The sequence below is a fragment of the Cyprinodon variegatus genome, unplaced genomic scaffold (genome assembly GCF_000732505.1).
Source record: "Cyprinodon variegatus isolate N-32 unplaced genomic scaffold, C_variegatus-1.0 Scaffold222, whole genome shotgun sequence".
Classification (NCBI taxonomy): domain Eukaryota; kingdom Metazoa; phylum Chordata; class Actinopteri; order Cyprinodontiformes; family Cyprinodontidae; genus Cyprinodon; species Cyprinodon variegatus.
Window position 1 is genome coordinate 481,527 of NW_015150675.1, and position 24,014 is coordinate 505,540.

The following is a 24,014-nucleotide window of genomic DNA, read 5'->3' on the forward strand; positions in this document are numbered from 1 at the left end:
AAAAGTAAAAGACTGTTTTAAGCGCTGATTTTATGCACTGATATAGGGAAAGACGTTTTCTAAACTCCAACTATAATAGGAAAATATAACCTCCTGCTGTTTATTATTAAATCAAAGACTCATTGCCCAGTGGCACACCAAAATGGTTCTATCTTTTCTTTAAGGAATCAGACATTTGAAAACATAAACTTTGTTTATACTCAGGGAATCTCAGATTTGAATATTTGTTAAATTAAATGAACAAGATGGCGGGAGACAAAACACGTTTTCATCGCACCTTAAAGAGCAAATATATCCCAGATGGTTCTGGATGAATTTTAACTGAATGTTTGACATGAAGCTCTACCATCAATCCTCCTGTGGTTCCAAACTTTCATTCTAGCTGACCTAAAGCGGGACGTTTCTGACCTCCACTCAGATGGATGTTAACTGATCTCATCAGAACGGCGCTCTCGTATCCTCTAGGTTTAAAAACACACCACCCCTGATTTTTATCATTGCTCTTTAGGACGTAGGTCCAGCAATCCCTCCAGGAAACCAGCATCTGGTTTTTGTATTTGGCAATAAATCAGAAATAGATTTTTAACTCAGGCGTTCCTCAAATGTAACAACCGACATGTTTAACCAGTACAGTGAATTTTCCCCCTTCAGCCTCTGAAACCTCCGAGATAAAAATGAGGTATTAGAGCAGAGGTTGGACTGCTGTCTGTTTATGTGAATTACAAAAATAATAGTGGAGAAGTCCTTAATAGGAAAACAGAAAGGCACAATTATTATTCAACAAAAGCTTCTGATTGAAACGAGGAGCTTAAAGTTTTCTTTAAAGGAACTAAAAGATTTTTATAAATGTGTGAGCTTTACCTGCTGCTTAATGCAGAGATTTTGTTTAGCAAACTAGGAGTGGTATGATTTTAAAACTGATTGAGAACATTTTATCAGATCGTTCTGACAAGGCACTAAAAAAAAAACAACAATCCCAAACTGCTTTTTTTTTCTTTCTTAAAACATTAAAATAAAGAAAAATGTTTACTTTGAACAGGTTTTTTTCACCTTGGAAAGGCAGGGTCACACACAGACGTGGTGTCAAGTCTCCAGGATGTTCGGCAGTATAAAAAACCATGAGAGGGAGACGCAGCTTCACCACCAAACCACCCTGATTCCAAGTTTCCACAAAATAATTAAGAAGGTTTTGTTTTTTTACAATCAGGAGACTATAAATCCTCAGGATCTCCTCCAGCTTCCCACTCCTGCTGGGGAGCTCCTCGCTCATCGAGGGCGGGAAACAGGAGGACGGTGAGGTCACTGAGTGAAGCTTTTCTTGATGGCCACATTGGGGAAAAGGTTGGAGAGTTCTTGGACGACCCGCGTCTCTATCTGCGAGCAGAAGGAGACATCCAGGAGGACGAGTCCAGGACACGACTGGAGGAGCTTCTTGAGTGAAGCAGCGCTCACCAAACGGGTCCCTTTCATTATTAAATGGAAATGAAAACAACATTAAATACATCCAAAATATATATCCAAAAAAAAGGTTAAATATAACAACACATTCAATTTAAACCAAAGTTGCTCATTATCATTATCCAGGAACAACATTTACGTTAAATGTACAAAGAAGTCTAAGACTAAAAAAAAGTTGTCCTTAGTGATGTCATTCAGGGATTTCTTAAAATCTAAGATTTATTTACAAGGTGGAAAAAATGTTAGAAGAGGGGAGGATTTTAGTCAGCATGAGTGTGTCTGAAGGAAAGAAGACGGCCGACTTGACGTGTGCAAGAAATGAGGACAAAACTGAAAAAACTGACCAACAAGAGCGGAGAGTAAACATAACGATAAGAAAATGAAACTGTGGGACAATTTAATTTAGCTACCGGTACATGGCATCATCTGGATACACATATTCCTAATCCAGCCTCATTTTTCTACCCTGTTCATTTCTTTCCATTATTTACTAGAGCAAGGGTTCCCAAACATTTTAACCTTTTACCTAAAAATTAAAAATGAAACGCAGTATCCATCACTGAAAATATTAATACTAAAAGCGAAGTAAACATATTTATTTCAAAAATACGCCTTTTAAATGACAATGAATTTTTGAAATAATCATTTTAAATGTATTTTAATTACTTAGCAGAACATTTACTTATTTAATGGTATATTTATTAATATTTGCATCATAGATAAAATAAACTAATACAAAAATAAACTAGAAACGACCTCTGGTAAAAATGGCTGTGTCAGAATGTCGCCCCTAACCATTATATTGTGCACTATATAGTGGTAATGCTATTTTAAATAAGCGTCAGAACAACTAGCGGAAAAAGCAGTGGATTCGAAGTTTCCCACAATGCACCTTGAAAAGTAGAGATCATCCATGGCCACTAGACAAGCAGATATATCCAAGAATGCTTTGCGAGGAGAGTTCTCCTCGCAAAGTTCTCCTCACAGCAGCCTGCTGTCACCTACAGCTGTCACTACCCGACAGCAGTGACAAATAACAAAGATGGTGCACACGGAGTCACATGACCAACGGGGAGAGGAAAGTAGCGATCATCTGTCCGAACCGTCAGTTAACTGACGATCTATATCGTGATTGAGGGGTTAGAGGTTCCGGAAAATGTTCTGACAAAGCCAATGGCTGTTTCTCAATTTACAAGAACACAAGTACGGTTTCATGTCCTCGCCAAGTATGTTCTTGAGAAGAACACAGGAAAGTATAGACTCTGGCAGAATAGGAGCATGCAGCATAAATAAGGGTTAATTGGAACAGAAGCGTTCTTGTGACATCACCACACTCTCGGCTCGTCTGGAGCTGCATTTGACCTCCTGTTATTAATAGTCTCTAGATAATAATAAATCCTTACTTTACTCATTTAGTGGGGGAATAATAATAAACATGGTTAAATAAACACAAATAAAATGAACATTTTTCCAAATAAAATTAAAAAAATCGCGATAAGAGCCAGCGGCCCTTCACACACGACTATGCAGAGAGAGGGCTGCTGCAGACGGGCTGTGGATACCCTCGGAGCTACGCTGGTTGCCGGGGTGCAACTTTGGAAATATTTTTTTTAATTCTGCATTAAATCCATAAATGCTGAATATAGTAACGCTTAAAGGTATCATTTTCTCGCCTCAAATGATCTTAAAACGTACTTTTATTGAACAACAGCAACAGAAAAGAGAACTTTTAACTTAATACTCTGAGCTCTTTGAGCGCTAACCTGTAAGCTGCTGCTGCCGCAGTCAAGCTTTCAATCTCAAGAACGGACAAGTCTGCTCTGATGCATGCTGGGTAAATAGGGAAGGGCAAGAACAACATCCGGACTCTTTGTCCGTTCTCGGTCTGCTGGTCTAGTGAATTGGAACAGTACTAGGGCTGAGACTGATGACGTTTAACCAGCACATGAAAACGCACAAGTAGACATATTGAGAAGTGGCCAATTTTTAAAAAAATTGTTGGTAACTTTTCAAGAAATCAAGCTAACGAACCAACGATGCTCCCTTTTCCTGGGTTTTTGGCTGAATCCCAAACCGGCCCCTAAATACTAACCATCCGTTTGCGTGTTCCCACGGTTTTCCGCCACATTAAGGGCCGTCCCAAACCCCGCAGTGGGTAGGGCCAGTTGAACATTCAGCCCTTAAATAGCGAGCCTGTACCAGGGGCAAGATGGCTGGAAGCGGGTGTAATGGCGAACTAGTGGAAGAGGAAACACATGCATTCAAATTTAATTTCCGCTGGATTCCTGGACTTTCATCACACCTACAGAAAATCACAAGTAAGGTGAAATAAAAAAGACGTCATCAATCCCTAAATGGAAGGTCCTCTTTGAAATAGTTTTATCTCACTGGATAGATTGATTTTTAATAAAATGTCAAATGTTTGATATTAGCATGTTCTCCCTGAGCATACGTGGGTTCACTCCGGGTACTCTGGCTTCCTCCCACATTCCAAAAACATGACTGTTATGTTAATTGGCTTAGGTGTGAGTGTGAATGGTTGTTTGTCATGTTTGTCTTTGTGTTGCCCTGCGATGGACTGGCGACCTGTCCAGGGTTTACCCCGCCTCTCGCCCATAGACAGCAGGAGATAGGCACCAGCTTGGGATAAGCGTGCTAAAAAATGGATGGATGGATGGATGTTTGATATTATGTGAACCTACAGCCCAGCACACGCAACGTCACTGTGTTGCCATAGGAACGTCTGCTTTCCCTTTCTGTTGGAGGTGAGAGGCCGTCCCATTGTCGTTTATACCCCAGCGTACAGTTCAGGCACCTTCCACAGCTGGGAGTGGGACTTTATTGCAAGCAACACTTTATGGTTAAGGGTTAGTAGTTAGGGAGCGGTTTGGGATTCAGTTTTTGTCTTCAGTTTAGTACTTCCTGACTTTCTGAGTCACATCCTGAAGAAATAGTCACAGCTGCCACCCTCTGATTTAGGGAGGAACTGCTTGTTCTGCAAAATATCCCATCTGCATGATTGCGGCTACCTGCATCTGGATTATAATCTGGATCATCACCAAAGTGAAATGGATTGCACCTTAGAATGAGGAGCACCTCTGGAAAAAACTTTATTAAAATCTGTTCAGAACTTTTCCAGTAATCCCGCTAACAATCAAACAAACATGACGGAAAACATAACGTTCTTGGTCGACTTCATAAATGTTACATCTACTTTCATTGCATATTTATTTGTTTCATTCATATTAATGCATTTCATTGAATATTTTGGCCCTAAATATACCTTAGGGATCACATCATAACGATTGTGAAAACGGTTTCTAACCACCCGGGGGTCCTGACCCCTACTTTGGAAACTCATGTAGACAACTAGAATTTGTAGGCGGATTTTCTCTGAGAAACTTGTGGATTTGAGGCCTGGTCCTTGATTCACCGGGGAAATGCTGTGTTAGCTTCTATCTAAGAAGAGTGAGATAAAAAGGTTTAAGGTGTGAGCATACCAAGGATGTCAAGGTGCTGCAGCGAGGGGCAGCAGTTAGCCAGCTCCTCTATGTCCGAGTCGCAGACGGTGCGGTTGGCAGTGAGGAAGAGCTTCCTGAGTCGCGGCAGACTGCGGGCGAGTTGCTGGAAGCAGCCGCTGCTGCTCTGCAGGGTGGGGCACCAACCCAGGTCCAACTCCTCCAGCATCCTGAGCAACCAAACAGCATCGTCGATCTTTTTTAGTGTATGGGTCAGATTTTACAGTAAACATATTTAACATTTTATTCGTAGAGGTATGGAGCACCTGCAGCCTGTAACGAGCTCAGCCAGGCCGCGGTCTGTCAGGTTCCTGCAGCGCCATAGGTCCAGAGAGAGCAGGGAGCGACTGCGAGACGCCAGCATGCTGGCGACAACATCGTAGTCCTCGATCTGCAGACATGATGGGATTAGTGTGAGAACTCCTTCAGGCGTTTGCTGCGTAGCTTCTCTACCTTCATCCCTGCCTGGAACCCAGATCTCAATTGTGCATCATCTGAAAAGGGTCCTCTTTAGTGGGGCTGAGATGTATCATTAATTGAATTGATTACTAAATATTAATTTAGAAATCAAATTATTACTTAGACTAATTATGCTCATACTCTAAAAAAAAGTTAAAGTAAAAATATTAAAATTTTCCATTTAGGATGAAAAATCTTCCTAATAGGTCTAATATATAGAAATATACTGTACTTATTTATTTTATTTTTTTTTACAAGTTTTTCCATTTAAAGTTTATTTAAAGGCACAACAAGCTTTTTCAATGATCAATTTACTGATTACTAATTTATATTAATTTACTGCAAGTACCTCTTTTTAGGTGAATCAGAAAATAATAATTGGTAGATTTATAGATAACGATATAATTGGTGCAGCCCTTCATTATCAGTAACTAAATGTCGATTCATTAATATTTGCTTCAAACTACCGGGTAGCTGCTGCTGCTGCTCCATCTGATTTCCTGTCAGTTTATCTTAGCAGCGCATGTAACTGTACTGTGCTGTCTAACTCAACTCTCATTGGTTGTTCTGCCTTAAGTTCCGCCTTCTCTCTCTCTGATTGGCTGTTTTCTAGTCCGCGTGTGCTTGGAGCACAACATTGAAAATTTATTCACACAATAATTCACCGGTTACTACAATTAATATTAGGCTACGAAACTAGTCCCAATTAAAAAAACTAAATATTATCTAAGCTAAAACATGTGAAAGGTTGCAGTTCTGTAAAGAGGCAGGAGAGAGTGTTTTGATTTGTGGAACCAATGTTAGCATCTCAAAATAATATTTAATTCTGAAGTATAATACATTTTATCAACAAAAACCTTTTTTTTTTTCTTTTCTAAAACTAAGTATTCTGAGTTAGCAGTTTTGAAGACTGCTTGCAGAAAAGCAGCAAGCAAAGACTGTAAGCTATAAAAACTCAGATTCTTAGCCACAGCCTAAGGAAAAAGAAAATGTGAGGGTTTCCCTTTTATCAATACTTTGTTGTCATTTAAAGTTTTCATTTTTTGACAACACTTTTAGGCACTACAGGTATAAATAACAGGTGTTATTTCCTTTTATAGAGTATAACAACATGTAATGTTTAGATGAAATAGAATACATTGAATACAGTATTTAAAGTCCAGCTTCTATGTGTGGAAATCAAGTTAATGCAGTTCTTTTGTTTTCTGTCTTTCATAACTGGATGAACTGATTAATCCAGGTGTGTCTGGCCATGGTTACTGATGTCAGGCACACCTGGATTAACTAATTTATCCAGTAGAAAATTACAGGAAACCAAAGAGCTACCATCAGTTCAGGAAGTAGTGGAGTTGTGCAGAGAGCCCATTCCCACAGAATGCTGCAACCATGTTTCACTGTCCGGATGTTGTCTGCTGAGGAGCTTTTCTCTTTTTCACTTTAGTTCAATATATTCTGTAGCTTCAAAAGTGGCTGAATTTACAAGATTTTTTTTAATATGCTGTTTTTTTTCTTACCCTCACACAGCTCCCCAGGTTGAGATGTCTGATATCAGGGCAGAAGGTCAGAATGCTGAGGATGGCTGTTTGCTGCAGGGAAAACACAAGGAAATAAGCAGAAATGTAATTATTTAGTTTTGTTTGAGGAAAAAAACAAAAAACCAAAGTGTATTTTCAACCAGATGGGAGTAAATAAGTAAGAAAATAGTTACATTTAAGGTAATAAAAGAAGACTCCACTATATTATTTCAAGGACAAAATATTTAATCATCGTATCTTAAGTGAAAAAACTACTAATTCCACTGAAAATTGGCCTCTTTACTTGCTCAAATTAAGGGCAAATACAACAATTTCAAGGAATTTATAATGATTTTAAAATAGTTTTTTTTTGCAGTGCACACAGCAAAAATTAAAAATCTAAAGGACTTTTTCTTGAAATAAGTTTTTCCCCCTGATTTGAGCAGATAAATAAGATAATCTGCCAACAGAATAAGAGGTTTTACCTTTTAAATAAAAAAAGTTGACTCCAATCTTTTATTTAGAGTACTTAATATTAAATCACTGTATCTTAAGGTCAAAAACACTTGCTTCAGTGGTAGATCACCCTCTTTACACTGATCTAGAAATGAGTAAAAACGTCTTAAATCAAGTGTATTTACACTTAATTTGTGCAGGTAAATAAGATGATTTTGCAATGGAATTAGTATTTTTACTCTTAAAATAAAATAATTAGATAATATGCACTTGAAATGAGATAAAGCAATGGCCTTTTCTTATTTTAAATGTAAATTGTCTTGTTTGATTGGCAAAGTATCTCCCTTTCCCCCTCAATTCAAGAACAAAAGTACTTATTTTAAGAAACAAAATGACTTAGATTTATATTTTTTGCAGTGTACCTGCTCAAATTAAGGGCAGACGCAGTTATTTTAACACGTTTGCACATATTTTTAGCTCAGTTTTCGCAGGGATGAAAAATAAATACAGGTGATTTAAGAATCATGTTAAAACACGTAAGACTGTAATATCTAAATAACAGAGAAAGATTCTGATGACTCCGTCCTGTCATCTGACCTTTCTTCAAACAGATTGTCTGTCGACCCAATCAGCATTTAACGTAATTTAATAAAACCCAGGAGATCCTTTTTCCACACTGCAAAGCAAAGCGAGGACAGCGGTTTCTCCTGTGGCTCCGCAGCTCCGATGCAGATATGGAAATTCAACGCAGCAATTGCCAACACGTGTACATCTGTGGCAGGAGAAAAGTGTCAGGAGATGAAAGTGAAAGCCTCTTGTGAGTGTGTGTGTGTGTGTGCTCTGAACTCAGTCTGGCATCTTTATAAACGCCTCTCTCTCTCCGGTGAGCTACTCATTTAATTAGAGCACTGACAGGGTAATGACAGCCGAGATGTCAGGAGCCCTGGCAGACAAACAGCTCTCACTGTCTGTCCGGGGTGTAAACAACCCATAGAGTGCTGCCTGGCTCCACCGCAGAAACCCGACGCCGCCTGTCGTCCAGAACACGACGAGAGCCGCAGAAATGCTGCGCTGGAACACCAAACCAAACCTGAGGACAGGTTTTACACGCCAGACGTGATCGTACCTGAACACACCACATTATGTGTCTTTAAAGCATCGACTTGCTGCCTCATTTTACACCCCTTGCAACGTTTTATATATACGCCGTATAACGCTGTAGGTGTAGGAAGCCAGTGGTTCCAGCTGCTGTAGACATAAATCAGAGGTGTGGAGAAACACTTAAAGAAAGCTGCTAACCTGCAGAGATGAGCAACTTGGATGAAACTAAAAATCAAAGATCTAAGAGCGTTCGCAGATTTGAATCGATCCAAAACATTTCAGCCTGAGATCTCAAAATAACAATGCAAAACACTGACAACCCCCTAAAAACACATAATTACTTCACTCGGTTTATTAATTATTACAACTAATTTTAATAATCCAATTTAATTTAAGTTAAATGTATTTTTCATTATTTAATGAGACATTAAGCCAATTTTACAATTTAAGTGAATATTTTATAATAAACTTCAGATCAATAAATTAATCTTAGATGCATTTATTTCAGATTTTACATTTATGTATTTAATGATATATTTTGCCGTTCCACATGCTTGACGGATCACATCACAATCATTTTCTGACCCTCATTTTGTGTCTCATGATCCCTGGAGGGTCCCGACCCCCATTTTGGGAACCCTGAATCTTAACGATGCGTTTAAAGCCTTAAAATGAACCATAGATTTACAGCGGTGGCTTCTTCACATCCTGAACTATAGGAACCACAGAGCTTTCACAACGATGAGAAAAATAATCGCCACATTTACTGGAACCCAAAGCTTGTTCCTTGGATAAAATTAAAAGGTATTTTCTTCACACATGATGGCTTCAAGGAACTTATGATTAGTGCTTCACCACTTCCTGTTTCTCTGGGGCTTAAATATAACAAGTCAAGGAGTGACGTTTCTCTTAGCGCCTCTAATGAAACTATAGGAAAAACAGGAGAAAATCAGTTAGAACCAGTTACTTTATATTAGTCAGAAATAAAAAGTTCACACAATAGAAAGCGAAAAAGAAACAAATCTCACTTTTGTTCTTAAAAAGTTGTGTTGCACCGATACCAATACCAGTATCGGGCAGGGCCCCGATCCATCAATAAAATAGTGGTATTGGTATCAGCAGATACTGCACAGCCAGGTATTGGGTATCGGGGCCAGAAAATGGCATCAGCGCAACAAAACTTAAAACTAAACCTTTTTTTTTTTAAAGAAATTAAGCTTTTCAGCAGCTGGACGGCTTTTTAAAGGCTCCTTTAAGTTAGAATCTAATACCCCATTTACACTACCCTTGAAAAACTGTGCCGAGCCCGGTCCGAGCTCAGTAACTGAGATAACTTATCGTGTGTAAATGGAAAGCAAACTGAACTGAACCGAGCTAGACACAACCGGACCGCCCTAACTGCAGACCAGTTCCAGAGGTGGGCTCGGCTCGGTTTTTCCCTGGCTCGGTTCTCTGATAACAAGAGCGCATGAGCAGAACGCATCATCTCCGTCTGGCTGCACATCCCGATTCACACTCCATTCCAGTAGATGGCGGTAATGCCAGAAACAGAAGAAGAACAACAACTTCTTCAACTATAAACAACAATCGAAATCTTCTCCACACAACATTTTAAATAATAACACCGAAGTACAGCAATAATAATCAAGCATAACTTTCTGAATGTGACGGGCGCCGCCATTTTGATTTGCTTGATTCCCTCCTTCTTCCTCTTCTTCTTCTTGTGTTTTATGGCGGCTGGCAAACAACTTTTGGTGCATTACCGCCACCAACTGCTTGATTTCCTCTTTCAATACTGGCAGTAATACCGCAGATCGTCACTATGAGGCGAGGAGTCGAGGAACCGAGATAGCGTGATGTGTAAACGGTCGTCAGAACCGAGCTTGCCCTGGTTAACTGATCCGAGCTCGGACCGGTCTCGGCATGGATCAGTTTTTCAAGGGTAGCGTAAATGGGGTAATAGTGGAGAACATGTGGTGCTGCAGGTCTTTCTCTCATCCTGGAAGCCAAGTAAAAACAGTCTGGAATATAAAAGTCGAGAGGTTTTTGCTGCCTAATTCAAAACATGAAACAACGGGACCTCTTAGCGAGATAATGATGGAGAGATTCTGCAAAGATTCCTCCATCTGTGCCTCCAGCCTGGATAAACGTTACAGGAGAGGATTAAGGGATGCCAGGGCATACTTGACTCATCAGATGTCTTAGGGGGAATAAGTCTTGGTGGAAGAAGCCTTCAGGTCAGACATCTTTGTGCGTAAGTAAGAACTCTGAGGACAGTGCGCGTGGCACGGTATAAGCTCGACTCTCTGGGAGAGTTTCACGTCTACCAACAGGCAAGACATGAAAGTGAAAGCCTGAACGTGCAACCTATTAAGAAAAGGATGGCCAAAACAAAAAAATATAAAAGGTGGTCATTTGTTTTCCCCACCAAATACAGTGGGCACAGAAAGTATTCTGACCCCTTAATATTTGCTAACATCAAAAAAGTTCAGTTTATTTGTCATTAATGTACACTCAGCACACCATCTTGACAGAAAAAAAGCAGAAATTTAGAAATTTTTTACATTTATTAAAAAGAAAAACTATCAAATGATTTTAGCAAATGGTTGCAATGAAACAAAAAGTGAAACATTTAAAGGGGTCTGAATACTTTCTGTACCCACTGTAAATGTGCAACATTGGCTGATGATTACAGCTTGTGTGTAAGAATCTACCAAGAGCCTCAACAGACCTCAAGATGAGAGCAAAACCTGAAATGTTTGTTAAATGAAGGATTAAAAAAACAGTTGGCCTGCTGAGTCCGCTGAGCGACCTTACCTCTATCTTGGTGCGGTACAGCACCAGTCTGCGAAGGTGGACAAGTTTGGAGATGTGTGTGAAGGCCTGTGGATGGAGGCGGTCGCATGAGGACAGGTTAAGCTCCTGCAGTCTGGGACAGGACTGGGCGATGACCTCCAGACAGGGCTCATTCAGGAAGTGACAGCACGACAACTCCAGGCAGACCAGGCTCAGACCGCGGGCCTTCATGAAACTGAGGGAATGGAGGAGAAGACAGGAAGAGGCAGAGTAATGATTTGTTTGTTGTTCTTCCTTCTTAAACTCAGAAGAACCTGACTTTAAAAGTGTTCGTCCTTCCGAGCGTCTGCTAGTTCTTCTGAGGTCATTCCACTGTGGCCTGCTGTTAGTCTGACCTGCTGAAGCCTGTCAGGGTGAGAGCTCCACGGTTTCCAGTCCAGGACAGGTTGAGCCTCTGGAGGAGGGTGCATCTGCTCTGCAGGTGTCCCAGGGAGGCGTCACTCAGCCGGGCCCAGTATGGCTGCAGGCTCAGCTGGGTGTACTGCAGCGGGTCGCAGCAGTGCTGGTGCAGCAGCTTGCAGCTCTGGGCCAGACGGCAGAGGTCTGGCAGGGTCAGGTGGCTCAGAATCAGCTGGATGAGCTGAGGACAGAAGACGGGGAGACGGGTCAGGAAAGGACTTTAGTTGGGATGAAAAGAAGCAAAGCGTAACGTAAAGAAATACAGAAAATCTGAACAGCTCTCATCTTAGACCCAAAGCACAGAGAACAGGATGAGCGGTGAGGTGAGGCAGCTTGTTCTGCTTCGTGTTTGTGCGCCCGAGTGTGTCGCCGTGCATCAACAACAAGCCACGTTCGAGCCGGCATCGTCTGACAGATAATAGCTATATTGTGTTTCAGAGACGAGGACGTGGCGGTTGTGTGGACGGCTGTTAATGGCAGCGGCTTGGAGCGGGGAAAAGAGAACAAGCTGCAGGAGCGCCGCCAGCACTTTGAAGCGCACCGCAGACAATGTGATAGGAACGGCATGAAATTGGCTCGGTGTCCGAGAATGTGCTGAAGACGACGAGGAAAGAGCGCCAGAACATGTCCAAGCAGAGCCTTCATGTGTTTGTGAGCAAGGATACAAAGAGCCCCTTGGAAAAGTGTTCAGACCTGATGAACTTTTCACACCATTGTCACATTAATTTAAGTATTTCAGCATATTCAACTGGTCTCTTATGTGACCAAAAAACTCAGAAGGGAGTAGAATAGAATAGAAACAACCTTCATTGGTCTGAAGAGGGGATATTCACTGTTTCCTGTAGCAAAATGGACAAAATGAGACTGCATTATTCATAAATCATATGAAAAACGAAAATGTTGGTAAATGTTTTGCAATGAATAAAAATAAAAAACCTAACTAAACACTTTCCGCATCTTTCTGCAATGAGGCTGCTGCAAATGAAGACCCCAAATAACGACCCCAGCACCTTTATCTTGTTTTACAAGACTTAAGAGTTCATCTGCTTAACTGTTTCTTTCCAAAACAAAGCCAGTTCACCGGTACCCTCTCTAACATAGAAAGTATTTATGGAGCTCATGTTCTGCTTCTATCGTACTGAATTCCCAGTCGCCCTCAGCAGAAGGCCGCTCTCATTGTTCCTGGAGGTTTCTTCCTATTAAAGGGAGTTTTTCATCTCCACTGTCGCTGCATGCATGCTGTGAGGGATTGCTGAATATCTACTGTCACTACATGCTGATCCAGGAGGAGCAAATCCTGCAGAGTCAATGACTGGATGCAATCATCTGGGTTTTCCTCAGACAGAATCTTTGAACCAATCAGTTTGTATGATCTGGTGGAATCGTCTTTGTAAAGAGCATAAAGATTACATGTGTTGTAAATTGGTGCTAAATAAATAAACTGAATTGAATAAAATGTAAATGTTGATATTGATGTGACCTACAAACATAATCTCTACTTTCACAGGGACTACTAGCCTGGCAGTGGCCGCCCAGCCTGACTTATGCCTTTTACACAGTATATCAGCCTGGAAAGCAGCTGGTAGAGCCTGGTTTTAAAGGTGGGACCAGAAACAGTTTAGAACCAATCAGATAACTCTGGATGTCAGGATAAATGTGTTTTTTATTTAGGAAAAGCAGCCAGTTGTTGAAATTTTAGCGTCATAAACAGCTCTATCTGAGCATAATAAAGGGCGTCATTAAAACTGCGCTCTGTTACAGCAGCAATCTTTGAGCATTAAGCCTTACCAAGCTGACTAAAGGGCAGATTATACTTCTGCAACCGCACACATCAAATGTCGCTTGGGTCTGGTCGCAAACCACTTTTGCTGGTATGCTTCTGCACAGTTGGTCTGGAATTTCTAGGGACCCACAGCAGTTTCCCGCCAAGGCTTAAGGGGGAGGCTATTCGAGATCTCGCGAGAACTTCAGCGGCGCCGGCGGGAGTTTTTATCTGCCAAAACAACAATGGAATCTGTGCAACCGCACACAAAGTATAATCTGCCCTTTACACTCCATTTACGCCCGCCTGGCTGGCCAGGCTAATGAAAGACAGACGTGAAGTAGCACTAGCTACAATCAGCAGGTGAACTACTACTGACATTTCTTATAGGTTTCTCTCACCGAAGGCCTTTTTTTTTGTTTGTTTAGAGCGGGGCAGACAACCAGTTTATTCTGGTTTTTACTGGTTTATCCTATCGAAAGATCTTCTCCTACCTGAACTGAGGATTCTTAGTTTCTCCAGAGTCACTACAGGACAAGTGAACAAGCTGTTCTTTCCTAAACGGCTTGTTTGTTTTGAGTATGTTTTTTTTTTTTTTTTTATTGTGCTTGGTCTACAACTGAATGGCTTTTCTTAGGATGCTGATGAATAATCACGATATATATAACTCTGTATTTTTCCTGATATCACGTTATACATTGATGGACTCTAAACACTAATTTAAAGATGTAGGGATGCTTTTTTCCCCCCAATTATCAGCATTAAAAGAAAATGGTGTAAAACAAATCCATGCCACACTTTTCAGTTTCGGAGTGGTTGATTGTTTTTCTTCCACTTCCAAATTAGGTGGCATTTGATTCCTTTAAACCTATGGATATAGACAAAAAAATCATTTTAGGAGTAAATGTCAATAAATCATTTATCAGATTAAATCAGTTCCATCAGATTAAACTGGTTGCCCCTGTTGCCCCAATCCAGTAGGGGGCACTGCTGTTCATTCGTAAGCTGAGTCTAAGCGGTATAAGTAATTCTGAAGCAGAAGCATGCTAGAGCAGAAACATGAAGCAATGAAGGATTATTTACAGTTAAATGTTGATAAAGAATTAACCTTGTGTGGTTCTGTTTATAAATATAAACTTGTTAGGTTATCACCTAAATAGCCCCCATGTAGCTGCGTTGCATGGCAGAGGAGCATCAACTTCTCCTCTGTGCTCAGAAGATATGATGTCAAAATCTTGACTTCATTACGCAAAACATTTAACCATGACAGAATAAGGCATGCTAGCAACAAGCATGGTGGATCGAGGCTTTTCAAGTTTATGGAGCCAATGTTGAACATTCCTCTGAGAGCAAACAAGACAAAACATTTAAAAGTCTGCTACCAGCACAAAGTTTCTCCCAGGACTTAAAAGAAGTGCTATATCAAAGTTAGCATCTACCTTATTGAAACAAAGTGGCAAAAGTCTGAGTGTTTTGGAGCGACATACCCTGTATAATAATGATCGTTTTGCATCTCTGTTCATTGGAAATGATACGTCGTTCATGTATCTGATTCATCTTTTTTAATCAGTAATGCAATAGGTTCCTTTTTTTCTCCATTTTGTTTTCTGTTACTCTTTGTCCCTGCTGGGATCACGAGGGGGGCTGGTGCCTATCTTCAGCTGTCTACAGGCGAGAGGCGGGGTCCGCCCTGGACAGGTTGCCAGTCTATTGCAGGGCAACACAGAGACAAACAGGACAAACAACCATTCACACCTAGGAAGAATTTAGAGAAGCCAATTAACCTAACAGTCGTGTTTTTGGACAGTGGGAGGAAGCCGGAGTACCCAGAGAGAACCCACCCATGCACAGGGACACCATGCAAATTCCATGCAGAAAGAAAATTCAACCCAGAACCTTCTTGCTGCCGGACTGAGCAGTCCGGTTTTGTTTTGTTTCCTCTCATTAATAAATGTAATGTGTAAGAAAGCATGTTTTTGTTTATTCTGTCGGTATTTAATACAGATGGCACCACGCATTGTCAAAATATAATAACGTGCAATTGATTTTAATTCAGCGTGCTGTATAAAATATATTTAGTTATGGAAAGATCTTTTTGATACAAGGGAAAACTTTTCAGGAAAATGGCCACTTAGCAATTAATCTAAGTCGAGTGTAAAGAAGTTTAAGAGGTTTTGGTACTTTTTTTCAGGGCAATGTATGCTATTCCGGTAGATAACTGTATTCACTGTGTTCCTATAGTGTTTACGTTCATCAGTCACCTCATACGGCAGCCTGTCAAAGTAGCCGTTGGCTGTCCTGTGTTGCTTTCCATCTCCCCCGTGTTTGAAAGCACCTCCGACATCACACAGCTCGTCCTCGCTGTCGCTTAAGTCACTGATGTCGATGAGAGGCATCTTATAAAGCGCCAGCATGGGTCTCTCCTTCACCCCGCGGAGGATGACGGCGTCCAGCTCGGTGTAGTAGTCCAGCAGGGAGCTGTTGACCTCCAGGCGCAGCAGGTTGGTGGGAAAGTTGATGTGCTTGATTTTTGGAGAGAACTGTCGAGCTTGGGGAGTCAGGGCCTTGGTGGGCTCCCCCGACCACAACACTTCCCACCTGGACAACAAAGAGCCAATTATAGTGGTTTTAATAAGGATGGTAACTGATTTACAGATTAAGTTAATGATCCTTTGCTAAAGGAGCATGACATTTTGGATAAGCATGTTCAATCATCCTTTGCTGCTTCTTTTATTTAACACTAAGAACTGATATATTCCAGTAGAGAGATCATTCTACAATCTCTGGACTTGTTCAGACTCAAATTAATCAAAAATTTTAATTTTATTCCATATTAAGATGCAATTCAATTCATTTTGGCTTCTTGGATGGAGACAAACTCTGATTAGTTATTAATCTAAAACCCTTCGTTTTTGGGTTTCATTTCCCAAAACATCTCCCCTTGCTTGTAACAATAATTGAACGTTAAAGAAACACTTTTTGTTATATTGACTGAGATGATCCTTAATTATCAATACCTTATGTTTTCCGAAAAAGGAACAAAAATCAGGAGTCTCTGAGAGCTAGAAGCCCCTAAAAAATCCCTGCCTTTCGGTCCAAATGTAAAAACCAATTGGAAGCCTTCATCTCTGCCCCCCGCCGCTCATCAGGTTTGGAGATTGACGGAATTATTCACAACACCCCTTTGCAAAACTCTTGAGGTAAATATTACTAAAAATGACATGCTAAAACGTGTATGGTTAGTATTGCTAAACCTAGCATCCTACTTTGAAAGCCACTGCAATAATATATTTTATTTACAGGTGAATGCGACATGAGGTAGTTAGGTTTAAGTCTATATTTTATCTGTATTTAAAGAAATGCCTGAGTCGGCCCCCCTCTGCTCCCCTTGCGGGGGAGAATGTAACTTTGAACGGAGGGAGAGAGCTGCTTTCAAATCTTGCTAGCTCTCCAACATTACCAACCATAGCTTTAATGTTGAACACCGTACTAAAAGGTCACCATTTACATCTAACTAAATGAAAAGAAACTACGTTTTTTTTTTTTCACTATTACTATCATAAACCACAGATTACTCTGGTGCGAACTAACAAAATTGGCAAAGACTTCTGGATAGATGTCAAAACGTGTAAAAAATAACTAAGCGACAGTCTGGTTGCCTCCCAATTCAAACCTCGTTTGTGGTCGCCACGGATGACTGAGAATTTAAACAGTCAAAGTCTTTTTTTCCCCAAAATTTGGATTTCTGTCTGATTGGTAATAATAAAGTCGGATGGAAATATATTAAAATGTCAAATCATTCTGGCTTAAACATCTATATAAATGTACTCTTTATCAGACGATATTGTCCCAAAATTAAGAAAATTTATATTTTTAAAAAAATCCTGTCTTAAAATCTGGGGTTTTTTTTCGTTATCTTCTGCAGGCCAGTCAGTTATACGTCAATCTGAACACCTAAATTCGGCCAATCATATATCAATGGTCATCTGTCAATCAAATTTTTTCGGTCATAGCATTTTGATTTATATGTCGCAGCTAATATAAGCAACGGTTGAAATAAGAATAATTTCCTTTCCCATTGAGTTCCGTCCCAGTGTTCACGGGGATGGGCGTCTGTGTCTTCAGCAGGCGTAGAGCTAAAAGAACTGGCAGCGTTGCGAGGCAAGGGCTCAAACATGTACGGCTGGAAGCCTTCTACACCAAACCAAGCTTCTGCCGCCCTGGCGTCCTCTTCCACAACATCTTCGTCCCCGCTTTCCTCCTCTAAATAAAAAATGGATGATGGAGGAGACTCATCCACGACCTCTGATACTAAACTCTCCTCCTCTTGCATGTTTCCTCTGTCCATAGCGTTCCTTGACAGTGTCGTTTCTAAGTCACCAATTTAGTGCTACTTGGTCCCAATGGAATTTCCCATTGGGAACCTACAAACACTAAGTTGTAGGGTTGTCAAAAGTATCGATACTCAAAAAAGTATCAATACTGAAACATTGTATCCGGATACAATACTCATTTTCAAAAATATCGATACAGCGCCACCACCAGTGGCACCTAAGCAGTCATTCATCTAAAGTGCAGAATAGAGGAAAATGCACTTTCTGAACACTGTGATTTATTAATTCTGTGCACTTTTCAGTTTCAGACTTTTTTTTTGTAAGAGGTGCAGCTGCTGAGAATTATTTTTGTTTCTTAACCGGTTTGGCTAGCGGCATTGCTATGTGTGCAAAGCATAGCCAAGGAAGGAACACTTAATTTTAATTTGATAAGTTTTTTATCAAGCTTGCATAATATTGTGCACAGCATACAACCTCAAAACATTGTTCTTATTGTTTATTGTATTTTATTTATTAATTAAATATATCTGTTGAATTTTGGAGTCTTTGTTTTTATCCTTGTGGTATCGAAAATGGTATCGAGTATCGAATATTTTCCTTAGTATCGGTATCGAGTTGAAAAGTTTAGTATCGTGACAACCCTACTAAGTTGCTAACTGGTTAGCAAGATGCTTCTGAGACACCGGCCACAATCAAACTTGCTTGCAAACCTTCCGCAACAACAATCATTCACTTTCTTCACTCATGTAAAGTCGTGCACCACTCAGGAGAATTCGGAAATGAAACGGTTAGAACAGCTGTTTCCCTGCGACTTTAAACTAACTTTATTTTTTCCATACTTGACATATTTTGAAAGATATTTTCAAAACCTCGATTTCAGACTGAATGAGATTCCTTTTAGTAATGAGTGAGGCGCTACCTCAGAGTACTGATGAAATGGGTGGGTGGAGCGTTACCTGACATCAGTTGGAGGGTTCTGAGAGAACGGGTTGTGAGAGCAAGCCAGGATTTGGACGATGGCTCCAGGATAATAGGTCTCAAACACCTCCACCGCCGTTGGGTAGACCGGCTCCTCAAAGCCCAGCTCGATGTAATCCTGGCTGTGGAAGCTGTCGGGAGTCCGGCGAAACGGTAAAGGAGCACTGGAACACTGTTCCCACCACTTCCCATAAGCTCTGAATACGGCGGTCTGGGTGAAGTCCCCGGAACTGGGGTACACGTTAGGGACCCCAGCCAGGTTCCACATGGTATAGGACATGCTGTTCTCACTGCCATAGTGGGAGCTGAAGTCCAGAACCTCCTTGGCGTACTGCTCCACTTCCACACTGACCGGCAGCACCGCCCGCTGGCCCGATTCCACGGCACGCCGGCTGGTCAGTGCCTCGCCTCGAGTCCCGCTCCTGGAGCGCCGCCGCAGACATATATAGTAAAACATGCTCAAGAGGGTTAACATAAGGAAGTCTGGGTATGATGGGGGCAGAGGGGTGAAACGGAGGCTAGACAGAGGAAGAGCCTCCACCTACTGGTAGCATATTGTCTCAAGAGGTGGGGACGAACAAAACGCAAGCTAGAGGCGCGGCTGCATGCATGACCTGTGGGTTAGGCAGAGACAAACACAGACATGAGTGGGAAGAGCAAAATATTAAGTCTGACAGTACAGAGCACAACCATCAGTCACATTCAGTAAATGGAGGGCCTTATAAAAGCATCAACCCTCGCTTTGTCAGATTAGAAGTAAAAACTCTACTGTATTTAACTGAGAAAGTGGCAAAAACCTAAAAAAAAAAAAGAAAAACAATCACACATTTTCTGCAAACCTTAAACACACAAGTTCAAATGTTTTCAACCCATCTGGTTTGATCCATGTGAATAATATCACAAAAACAATTGTGTTGTTTATCAAGCTCTACTGCAAAGGCCTGACATGAACGTCCCTCAGAGCATGGCTACAAGCTAGAATACAAGGTTTAATTCTTAGTAGGTCCCATGACACAGCAGACCAACACCAAATACCACATCCCCATTTTAAAACATGGTCTTTGAGGTATCATGCTGTGGGGAGGCTAAATATCAAACAGTCCTGAAAGTAAACCTGTTAAACGATACAAAAGACTGGACAGGGCTGAGGTTTATCTTCTAGCAGATCTATAACGGCCAAAGCTATAATTATAAACGGCGTAGATTGAATAATGTGTATATGTTAGAAGGGTGCAATCTAAGGACCGCCCTCAAATTGATTAAGAATTAGTGGACAAAAACTTCGATAAAAACGTTCCTTATATAAACTGGAGCTATTGTTGGGAGTAAGGACCAAAACAATTCAGGCTTTAGATGGCCTAAAGTAAAAAAGAAAAAAAGATTTGTTGCTATATTGGCAGAAATAGGAGGTTCTACACCTTAATACTGAGATGGGGGGAAATGTGTGAAAAACACCTCTGAGGTATAATTATTAGTTGTTAGGATTCATTTTCATTTAATTTAGGATTCCTGCACCACTTTGTGTTCTGTTAATGCTGATGATGATGGCTGTATATGATGAAATGAGGAAAACTTAATAAAAACTCCTCGTTTCCCTGGCGATGAGACGTTTTTTAATGGAAAGGATGAATAACAATAAACATCTGTATCAAAATAAAGCTAAAGCTCTGAAAAAACTACTCTAGTGCGATGCATGAGGCTGACGGTCAAGAGGTTTACCGTTGCAAAGGTGGATCTCCTCGAGTCTGGGTTTCATCACCATGGTAACAAAAACCAACACAGGTTTGAAGCAAAGATCAGTCTATTTAAACATATTTTGCAAGTCATCCCTTTGGTTAACAAATTAGGAAAGCATCAAAGGAATATCAGAGAACGTTAAAGTTAGAGCACCCTAAGATATTAGTAGTAGAGCTGAAATGATTAATTGATTATAGAAATCATCGTCAACTAATTAAGTTGAGTCGTTAATTGGAATAATGGTACTCAGACTAAAAAAGATGCTGTTTGCAGAAAGAATAACCTACATAAGGCCATAAATAAGACAAAACTACAGATAAAACTAAAACATTTATACACATGGAGTATATATTTCCATTAAAGAATAAATTGCTTCTAAATTGATATATCTATAAAAATCAAATGTGAATTAATGTATATTTTGTACATGTTTTGACATTTGCAATTTATTTAAAATGTGCAATAAAGGCTTTTTATCTTATTTAAAATCGTGTTTTTTAATAAAAGTAAATTTTCAATTAATTAATTAATCAATCAGAAAAAAAAAATTATTACAAAAATTCACAAGTGCAGCGCTAAGATACTATATGCACAACTCCACTACTTCCTGAACTTAAAGGAGCTCTTTTGTTCCTCGGCTTTCATTATTGGATGAACTGATGACTCCAGGTGTGTGTGGCCATGGTTACTGAGATCAGGCACACCTGGATTAATCAATTCATCCAGTAGAAAAAGACATGAAACAAAACAGCTGCCTTAAATTCAGGAAATACTGGCCTGGTGCGTAGAGCACACAGAACTTTTGGGGTTTTAAATAAAATGCAGCATTTTCCAAATTTTCTGTGATAGAAACTAAACAGGAACTGCTTTGATGAAGTGTTTATACTCCTTGAAGTTTTTCCTATTTTTTCACATTAAAACAAACTACTTCAAGGTGCTTAGACTGAGATCTAAAACATATTGAGAGGCGTCTGTCTCTAGTTTCAGCCCTCAGTGATGGAACGGCCTTCCTCATCATCAATTATTGTTTAAAGCTGTTTTATTTGTTGCTAATAAAGTTTAGTACTGTTCAACTCAAGTTGCTTTTTACTATTCTAGTGTTTATCATTCATTTTTGTTGATTTACATGAATGTATTTTCACAGTTTTAGTAATAATAATAGGTATGCACGATATAATCGGCCCCCTATCGGTATCGGCCTTAAAACTGAATATCCGACATCGGCCACCCCACCGATATTTAACCCGATATTTGATCAGCTTCTGAGTTTCTAAAGTCTAAAAAAAAATAAAAATACTACTACTTCTTCTTCCTCAAAAACTTCTTTTTTACAGACTTAAACTTCTAAAGACGAGGGAAAAAATATTGATACATTAAAATATCACAATATCTTCATATGCTGATATATTGCCATTTAAAAACACCATATCAATCTCTTTTACTAATGAAATATTGCTATATGTCATCGTTATGCTACAAAATCCCCCGAAAATTCATGAAATTTTGCCATATTTTTATTTGTTGATATATTGACGCGGTATCGATCTATTTTACTAATGAAATCTCACAAGAATTTGCAAAATATCACGAGAGTTTGTAACAGAACGATGACATTTCACGAGATTATGAAAGTAAAATAGGTCGATACCGCGTTTTTAAAAATCAATTTGATATCAGCATATGAAAATATATTTGAGTATATTATTTTTCAAAGTGTCAGAAATGGATAACAAAACTGCTATTTTCAATGACTACTTATTTTTGTCCAGCTTTACTATCGGTATCGATATCGGTTTTCGGCTACATGAGTTTTAAAATATCGGCATATCGGATATCGGCCAAAATCCCAATATCGTGCATCCCTAAATAATAATTTAATTTTATTGATCTCACAATGGAGAAATTACCTCTGCATTTAAGCCATCCCCTTGGGGAGCAGTGGGCTGCCATTGTGTGGCGCCCAGGGAGCAGTGTGGAGTTAAGGGTCTTGCTCAGGGACCCAGACTGCAAGCTGAAACTCAGAACCACTGGATTCCAAGCGCAATGCTCTAACCACTAGACCGCCACTCTACCTAGAAATACAATATGACTCTTAAGCAATTATCAATATAATTTGTTGCTTTTCCTCCAACTTCCTCTAAATAAGTGTTTGGTGTTTTTATGCCAGTCCTGTTATTTCTAACCTCTGTAAAACAATACATGTTACACCAATATGCAGAGGTGTCAAGTAACAAAGTACAAATACTTAGTACTAATACACCACTGACCGATATGTATGAAAATACAATAAAAAAAAAACTTTAAGGCTGAAAAAAGACTGATTGATCTAATCTTGAGCAAAAAAAAAAGGATTTTATTGAAACTGCTGGTGGGGGGATGAGGCTATATATACTTTTCTATTTACTGCACAAACATCAGGAAATGTGTTAGTCTATTATGGGGCCAGTTTTGAAAGCTCAACTACAGGTATACAGTATAGAATTAAGTGCATCTCTTCATAAAGAGCAAACATACAAAGTTAACCTTGTTTAAAGAACAGGCTATGCTTTTTCAGGCCTCAGTTACCACTACACTGTAGGTTTGTTGACAGTAACAATAAGGGGCCAGTTTGCTGTTCCTTATTGTCCTGCAACTATTCAGGATTATCAATACCTAAACAAATGTTAAAGTTTAACTTTTGACCTTAACACAAGGATTCAACTGATATATTGGTGTAATCCTCCAGGAAATAAACAGGAAAGCATAGAGGGAAACGTCTGAATTAGAAAAAAAACATGTAAATAAAGATTGTAATACCAATATGTATATAAATTTAAACTAAAGCTAAAGTAACTTCCTCTATAACTCTTCTGGCTCTCTATGCTAATTTCCAGTGCAAACAGTATATTAACGGTTGTCGGTTTTCTGTAAGAAAAGAAAACATTAAAATGTGGTTTTGTTGGGTGAAATAAAGGAATATGTTTGTATTGTGTTAGCGGTGGCTAATGTTAAATAGCTGGGGTTAGCTAACATCCAGATAAGCTGAGCTGTCAACCATTAGCTTCCACTGGACAGCTTCAACAGCGAAACACTCAAAGCAAATAAACACAAAGTCAATTTACGGTAAACGGAGATCATTGGATCCATTCATTTGGATGTGTCTTCTTTTCTTCAGCTTTATCCTGATATTTCAATTGGCAAAAAACCCAAAACATTCCTGTCGATTAGCTCGTGTTGCGTTCTAGGGCTGTCCGGACAACGCAGTGACTCACCAAGATCTCATTAAAACCAATGAGTAAATATCATAATATTACGAGAAATAACACAAAAAAAAGAAATTATCATTTTATTGAGAAGTTTTATAATCAAATATAAGCTACCAGTAAAAATGTAATGTAAAGTAGTTAGCCCATACATGGTTATGTGTACTCCCCCCAACATATACACGGCTGCAATCATTTAA

At 39.8% G+C, this 24,014-nt stretch overlaps 1 protein-coding gene across 3 annotated transcripts; it reads right to left on the bottom strand.

Moving 5' to 3' along the window:
* Window positions 1–544: 544 nt before the first annotated feature.
* On the bottom strand, window positions 545–23,796 carry fbxl4 (F-box and leucine-rich repeat protein 4). 3 transcript variants are annotated; one of them, XM_015380817.1, is made up of 10 exons: window positions 23,674–23,796; window positions 19,381–19,449; window positions 18,814–19,257; window positions 15,785–16,121; window positions 11,698–11,942; window positions 11,324–11,537; window positions 6,950–7,021; window positions 5,243–5,367; window positions 4,959–5,146; window positions 545–1,463 (listed from the first exon to the last, which is right to left on the bottom strand). In XM_015380817.1, the coding sequence occupies exons 3-10, from the start codon at window positions 19,113–19,115 to the stop codon at window positions 1,300–1,302; spliced, it is 1,647 nt and encodes a 548-aa protein (XP_015236303.1). In that variant the 5' UTR covers window positions 19,116–19,257; window positions 19,381–19,449; window positions 23,674–23,796; the 3' UTR covers window positions 545–1,299. The 3 variants fall into 3 exon arrangements, with proteins under 3 accessions (XP_015236303.1, XP_015236301.1, XP_015236302.1); XM_015380815.1 differs by having other exon boundaries at window positions 18,814–19,449; XM_015380816.1 differs by lacking the exon at window positions 19,381–19,449 and having other exon boundaries at window positions 23,674–23,781.
* Window positions 23,797–24,014: the final 218 nt, after the last annotated feature.

What these genes read in the sequence shown, in the direction of transcription:
- fbxl4 (XM_015380815.1), bottom strand. Translation starts at nt 19,310, where the DNA reads ATGTTAACCCTCTTGAGCATGTTTTACTATATATGTCTGCGGCGGCGC. An exon ending in AACCCTCCAACTGATGTCAG is followed by an intron (nt 16,122 to 18,813) that starts GTAACGCTCCAC and finishes TTTGTTGTCCAG; the next exon opens with GTGGGAAGTGTTGTGGTCGG. An exon ending in GAGCTCGTTACAGGCTGCAG is followed by an intron (nt 5,147 to 5,242) that starts GTGCTCCATACC and finishes TTGGTTGCTCAG; the next exon opens with GATGCTGGAGGAGTTGGACC.